The sequence below is a fragment of the Brachypodium distachyon genome, chromosome 2 (genome assembly GCF_000005505.3).
Source record: "Brachypodium distachyon strain Bd21 chromosome 2, Brachypodium_distachyon_v3.0, whole genome shotgun sequence".
Taxonomy (NCBI): Eukaryota; Viridiplantae; Streptophyta; class Magnoliopsida; order Poales; family Poaceae; genus Brachypodium; species Brachypodium distachyon.
In genome coordinates, this window is record NC_016132.3 from 1,805,645 (window position 1) to 1,813,052 (window position 7,408).

Sequence of the window (7,408 nt, forward strand, 5' to 3'; positions counted from 1 at the left end):
TGCGCGCGCCCTCTTGCTTGGCGTGTCAGGTGGGAAATCGCTCCTCACCCTCTTGCTGGCACCCGCCGGCGAGTTGGACTTCGAGGGGTTGCGCCGAAGCGCGAAGCCTCGGAAGCCCCCCCGAGCAGACGGCGCTGTAGGCGCCCGCGGGGTCGTCGTGACCCGGAGTGTCGCGGATGTCGACAGTGATGCCGCCGCGGTGCCGGGAGCCAATCCTGGGGAGGTTGCCGCTGCTGGGGCGAAAACCGTTGCCGGGGCTTCGGCGACCCCTGAGGACGCGGGCGCTACGGGAGCACCGGCGGGCGCCCCGAGAGTGGCTACCGCCACGGTGCTGGCGGCTGCCGCTGAGGCGGAAGCCGTCGCTAAGGCACCGGCGACCCCTGTGGCCGCGGACGCCGCCGGGGTACCGACATTTTGCCGAGGTGCATGCATGTGTTCTTTGTTTGTGCGTATCCCGAGTACATCATTTTGCCGGCCCCGCAGGGCCATCGGCCACGCCGGCGATCGCCGGGGCGATCCCCGACGCCCCTGCCGAACCTAAAAGGGGGCCGTGACCGCACGCCCCCGGTGTCGGAGCCCCGCGCGACGACAAGATCTACAAAATGACGGGGGGGGGGGGGGGGTGGTACGGCACTTCTTTGTGATATGCATGTAGCACCCACATTTCTTACAAACATTAGATTTATCATATTGTGGCTTGAAAGTACCTTTTCCCTTTTCTGATACACGTGGCTGAAAGTTCTTGTTGTTCTTTTGCTTGCCTTTGAAGTTTGTGGGTCGTCGAGATGACTCATCAAACTTGTTATTTTTCTGAAAATTGGCATGCACTTCAGGCAAAGGTGCAGCGCCGACAGGACGTTGATGATGATTCCTCATGATGAGTTCATCATGCTTTACGGCCTTAAGTAGAACATGGATAACATCAGAATATTTTGTAAATTGGCGTGCACGATATTGTTGCTGGAGGATCCTATCGGCCGTAAGCATGGTGGATAAGGTTTTTTCAATCTTGTCCGCTTCAGAGGGTTCCTTCTCGCAAAATTGCAAATTCGAACAAATTTTATGAACGGCATGATTGAACTCTCCATTGAATTTAAAATCTTGTAGACGGAGTTGAGTCCATTCATGTGTGGCTTCAGGAAAAATCACAGCCATCTGCCGTTCATATCTAGTTTGAAGGGCGAGCCATAATGTGTACGGGTCTTCTTCCATAAGATACTGTAAGTTGAGATCAGAATGGATGTGGTTCCTTATAATGTATAAGGCATTATATTTGTATAGATCTGCAATGGGCGCTTGTCCCTCCGGAGGGGGTTGGATGGCCGCTGGAAGATTGCGGGTCGCAAGGCTCACTTTTACATCCATTGCCCAGGTTGGATAGTTATGGCCGTCGAGGGCGAGTTCATCGAACTCTTTCCTGGTCATTTTGTCCTACATGGGGTTGAAAAACCATGCATTTTGTCAATTACTAGTGGGTAAAGCAAAATCGTTGTGTTAATTGTTGTAAATAAAATTGCAAAATGTATGAAATTTAAGCGACGTTAAATTCATATAGTGTAGACCTCAAATAACACTTTGAAGATAATCACCAATTAGTGGTGTAGATCTGTCAGTTCTACGCGAAAATTTCGCTGCTTTCAATAAGGTGTATGTTCCCACGGAACATTCAACGTCATTTAGCATTTTACCGTTATTGAAAGGCCGTAGCACCTTGTGTTATTTTTTAATTTAATAGTGGAAGAGCACATTGAAAGTAGTCATTTTGTATATTCGACACAATCTAGACCTCTTAGCACTACGCGAAGAATTCATCGCTTTCAATAAGGTGTATGTTCCCACGAAACATTCATCGCTATTTAGCATTTAACCGTTATTGAAAGACTATAATACCTTGTGATTCACATATATTAAATTGAGGTAGTCACATAGCGATCATTTCGCTTATTACGATCGGAGCTTTTTCTTGAATTAAGTCAAATTTGTGCAATGCCATTTGGAACTTAATCGATGAAACGAAACTCTCAAATTTGCAAGAAATAAGGATTTGAATTGCAAAGTCATAAATATCACATGTAATAGAAAATGTATATTATACAAACACATTGAACATGATAATATTTACATAGACAAATATGTCTTTGAATAGGAATCCAACAGAAAAATACTGGAATGCAAATAAATATAAGTTCAGGGACCTATAAATAATAAATACTGCTACTAATAAACAGAAATTTAGACCGAATTGCAAATAATCGAAGGCTTCGGGCTTTTCTGCAAATCCAGCCTTGTGCATGTGGAGGGGGTCGCTGGGACTTGCGTGGGGGCTTGCTGGGCTGGGCTTTGGTGGCCTTTTAGGCCGGCCCAGGTTAGGCAAGGGAGGCAGACGTGGGGGTTAAAAGGAGATGGATGTGGGGAGAATATGTTTTCCCAACCGGCTACCACGACCCGACGGCGCCTTCTACTGCTGCATCTTCCCCCCGATCCCTTCTGTTGCTGCTGCTGTTGATCCCCATTTGCAGCCACAGCAGCCAACCCCCGCCACCATGATGCGATTTAGAGAGAGGAGGGGAGGCCGAGCGCCTCCGCGTTGGTGGCGAGGCTCGGCGGGATGGAGTCGTCGTCGGTCCGGGTCTCCTCCTTAACGATGAAGAACGGTTCCGCCGCCGTCCCTTGTCAGGCACGGGCCGTACCCGTGGACCAGGCAGAAGATGATGTCAGGGGCTCGTGGAGACCAGAGAAGATTTGGGGGAGATCGTTGATCTCCACGTTTCTTCTCTTTTTTTCTCTTCTTTTCTTCTCGGCAGAGGCAGTGCTGATAACGTATTAGAGAATGAATCTATGACTGGTGTTATATTTATACCAGGAGAGAAGGCGCCTGTCCATGCACAGGCGCCCCAAGATTTGGGCACAGGCGCCTGATCACGTGATAAGATTAATCTAACAAATCTGATTACGACTTGGAAGTGTGGCTAACATGAAACCTTCCACTAAGCTACAGCTCGTGGCCTCGTGCCTGATGGACATTGTACATTTGCCATCATGTTAATTACCATGCTGTTTCAACTATTTTTATTTGCAGCTACTGGTCTCGGTTACGGGACACTGTTCTCTCATTAGAACTCAATTCACAAAAGACGGCATCATCCACGTAAACCATACATAGTTACATCTGCTTAAAATATAAATAATGCTGTCTGTTCTCTCCATAGCACCTAACAACAGAAAGAGGACTGAGATTGATATGGCTCGATTTCGTCCTCAAGCAGATAACAAAAGGTACTGGGATTGATATGCCTGGATTACAAAAGGTACTGGGGTTGATATGCCTAGAGTACTGGGACTGATATGCCTGGAGTACATCCACAAGCGGATTACAAAAGTAAGTTATCTTATCGGTTCTTTCCATATCACCTCACTGGAAGGGGACACCGGGCTTGATACCACACTACTCATGTCCTCAAGCGAATTACTGGTGCTTCAAAGATATCGCTGACAGTAGTTCCCCCCGCCACCGCCTGGGTTGTTTTCTTTTGATACAACTCAGGATACTTGCAGTCCCTGGATCACCATATAAAAAGGCGCAGTCAACAGAGGATATAGCTAATAGCTAATAAAGCATATAGGTACCGTGCAAAACACAGCTAATGTGTCATCACAATTTTAATGTGTCTGCATCTGCAGTACATAAGCATTCGATGAAGTACAGGATAAGCACATGGTGGCAAAAGGAGCAAACATCCAAACCATGCTTGGTTAATTAGGTCAACAGTAATATTAGTGTCAGAAAATCATCATAATGTTACGTGCATGCAATTATCCAAAAATAAGTTTATTACTCTGACCATTAGACCTTGTTGGTTTCCTGCTAAACCATATTACTCTGTTAATCCAAAATATCTCGTCCCAATTATAATGCAAGTTCCACATCATTAAAAATGAACAGTACAAACAGAAGGCAATGACTTTCGTCAGGATTCACTGCAGAATACTGCCAATTAAGCTAATTACAAGCTGGAAGCATGTTACTCTGTGAATTTAGACATGCTACAACCAATATGGATTGTAACTCTCACAGTGAAAACACAACCTTGTCAGTGGAAACACAAGGGAGTAATTTCAATGATAATTCAGGGAAAAAGGGGACCCAGATCAGAATGCCCTTCCAATTTCATGCGCATATAGAACTTCGTAAATCAGAATAACGCATGATCTAGATATGTTTATCTCCTAATTGAATTTCTATATTTAAAGCCCCCACTTCCGTAGCATGTTCTAACACGTTGACAGTAACATAATGATCAGGGTAAAAAGAATCCAAAACAATCCCTGATGAAATTGCAGTAGAGAGAATACTGATAGTGATACTGTATTGCAGGTGCAGCCCATGGAACTTAGCTGATGATCCTAGCAGCAGGCTGGGTTAGCTTAGACCTCATCAGGTCTATCAGAGGCATATGTACTCAGCAGCTAACAAGAGAAAGACCAGCTGTATATAGAGGCTTAGCCCTGGCATGGAGTTGTGTCACTCAATAGCTGGATGGGGGTGTAAGGTAGCTAGCACATCAAAATGTAAATCGCTCAGCACAGATAACTGAAAGTTCAAGGGGTGGGCAGCCATTTATAAGCCCAATTAGATGCAAGGATAATCGTCGAACCCTGTTTTCAGACTTTAGTGCCACTAACGTAAATCCTAGTTCCAATGCTTAAGTGATAAAATAATCATGGGCTACATGTTTCTGATCCAAATTCCCAGATTTTAGGATCCAAATAGGTGCTATACATAAACTCTGATATGATCATCCTTTCCCATGACAACTAGTCGCAATTGAACGTGAAGGAAAAGCTGCATGGTCTCCACAGTAAGCATGTGTGCTATGAAAGTACAGAAGATGCTAAGGAATTCAATTACTCTGCCTAAGAATTATTTCTTGAAGAACATGCAGCTCATTTCAAGCTCAACTACAGTTTATTCAGATTTTCACTCTACCACCCACTATACTTGTTTGCTAGATCAAGATAGTATTGATAATCACCATACTGATGCTTCAGAGTGACAGAGAAGAGATGCAAATATGCAATTATTATTGTTTTCAGAATAAAAATTTGTTGAAAATTTTCGAACATGAAAAAAAGGTGGTTGTTTTGGCTCTATCTTGAAGTATAAACTATGGTGGACTCTACAAAAAAAAAATATTGCAGTCACCCTTCAGGTTTGCTTGCTTGATATTGTGGCTTTTGGCAGTGTGGCGAAGTTTTGAAAGAACCAATACCATATGAAGCTTTAGTACCAAATGTCATGCAAATCAAGCAACCCAAGATTGTCCAGTTCACTCTATTCTCAGAAAATGAATTCAACACCACCAAACTTTTCAGGTATAACACCAGTGGGTTCAAAAATCTTGACAGAACTAGATATGCATCTATTTGGGCTCAACAGGTTATATACATGCAAGGCACAAAATAACTGCCCCACTACTGATGTGCCATGCATCTGTCGCATGGCTCAACAGAACTACGTACCACCTGATATAAAATATTAAGGCAATCAAGCATGATATTTTAGATAAATACTTCTGAATACGGATGCATAACGTATAGCCATGTTTAGGTGGCAGACAACTGAATTTTGGGCGTACATAAACTTCCACGGAACTGCCCCATTGATTACGAAATTCGAATCAATTGTTAGTGCTCGACACATTTAGATAAGTACTGCACAAATAATGTACAACACTTCATCACTGCTAGATCACTATAATAAGATCGAATGCTAGAATTTGCATTGTTTAATATCAAAATCTGAATTGAGTGAGATTAGTAGCCTCACTTAATTGTACAAAAATAAATTGGAATGTTTATCTAAGAAAAAAGGATGCTAGCATGGTATAATTATGCAGAAGTTTAATCTAGTAGCAAAAGCCGAAAAAACAAATAATACATATATCCTAAAGATGAGAGAGGGCCTTTGATGCTTACATGGACAGGGCAGCAACCACAGTCAACGGTGAAGGGAGATATTGGGATGGCACCATGAATTGTTCCACTTTTAATTCAACAAGCATATCCCCAGAATCAGCACTCTCTGTCTGACAGGCAGTCAACATAGGCTGAATGTTGTCCATCTGAAAGGAGGTCAAGCTCATCTTCAGACATTCCTTGTTTGGTCGAAAAGAAACCTTCCTGATGACACAGAAGCCACCCTTTCCCAGGGGGCAGAAGAGAGGCCGGGGAATCTTTCCATCTGATGCCACCGGGAACTGTTTGACTAGTATCACGCTGAGCTTGTGCGACACTGCCGGGGACATGGAGACTTTGATCGACATGCGGAACACAGAGGCAGTGACAACGAAGTTGTTGGATATGACCCTGCAGGCGGCGGCGAATAGGTTGCCACCAAGGTGCACGGCCTGGCCAACAAAAGGCAGATTCTCGTCCCAGACCTTTTCCCACGTTTTCTCCACCACATGAAAAGCGTAAGTGCCCACATCTTCTTGTTGCGGGGAAAACAAGATGTGGGAGTCGACAGCCGCATAGGATGAGATTGAAATTTTGGGCGGATTGCGAAATTCAAGGGGATCCAGCAAGCACGGGAAGAATGGCGGTGGTGGCAGGGACTTCCACTCAGAGTACTCCTCGTTCAATACGCAGGGGATGCCCTTGTTGAAGTTGAGAGACTCAAACCATGGCTCAAAGTCGAGTGTCCGGCGAAGATGCACGCTAGGAGTCCGAGAGATGGCATATACCTTGCTTCCATGCGAGATGAGGACGGGCTTGCGCTTTGGGCAGCAAAGCCCCGGTCCACGGAACCCCTCCAGCGTGCTCGGGTCGTAGATGATGGTGCGCCCTGTTCGCCCACCGACCGCTACGATCCAGGAGCCGTGCTTCGAATGCGCAGCGACAAAGGACATGCCGCGAATGGAGGCGGGCAACTCGCCGAGGTGACGGGCGGGCTCCCTCAGATTGCCGCCGGCAACGGCAGCCGCGTCGACCACGAAAACGGAGTTGGCCGCCAAACCCCTTGCCACAACGTAAACCGGCTTGGAGAACTCCGCTGATGATCCCAACTCCGCTGATGATTCCACATCCATCGTGTCGTCGTCGCCGCGATGCCTCTTGGGTGCCATCTTCGTCGATCTCGAGCAAAGGCTGTCGAGACGGCGGCGGCGGCGGCGGCAGGTGCATGGTTAGGGTTAGGGCTGATCCCATCCGAGCGGGAGGAGGATCCTTATATGGTCCCCTGCGGCGCTCCATTCTGGGCCGTGTAAACAGCCCGCAACTCAGCCCAACATAGGAGGATTCCTTCGGCTAAAAAAAATCAAACAAATGCAACTGCACTTTTACTCTCCCGCGAGCCCACGATTGTGTCGGATGGTCCGACCAGCCAAAGCGGAAGTAACATGCAGTTTTT

The 7,408-nt window shown here is 46.1% G+C and overlaps 1 protein-coding gene across 1 annotated transcript; it reads right to left on the minus strand.

Moving 5' to 3' along the window:
- Window positions 1-3,110: 3,110 nt before the first annotated feature.
- LOC100823462 lies at window positions 3,111-7,199 on the minus strand. Its single transcript, XM_003568283.4, has 2 exons — window positions 5,977-7,199; window positions 3,111-3,558 (listed from the first exon to the last, which is right to left on the minus strand). The coding sequence occupies exons 1-2, from the start codon at window positions 7,122-7,124 to the stop codon at window positions 3,450-3,452; spliced, it is 1,257 nt and encodes a 418-aa protein (XP_003568331.2). The 5' UTR covers window positions 7,125-7,199; the 3' UTR covers window positions 3,111-3,449.
- Between the last annotated feature and the right edge of the window lie 209 nt (window positions 7,200-7,408).

Coding starts and splice junctions, on each gene's coding strand:
- LOC100823462 (XM_003568283.4), bottom strand. CDS start 7,124: ATGGCACCCAAGAGGCATCGCGGCGACGACGACACGATGGATGTGGAA. Junction 3,559..5,976: donor GTGGTTGCTGCCCTGTCCAT/GTAAGCATCAAA, acceptor ATGGTGATCCAG/GGACTGCAAGTATCCTGAGT.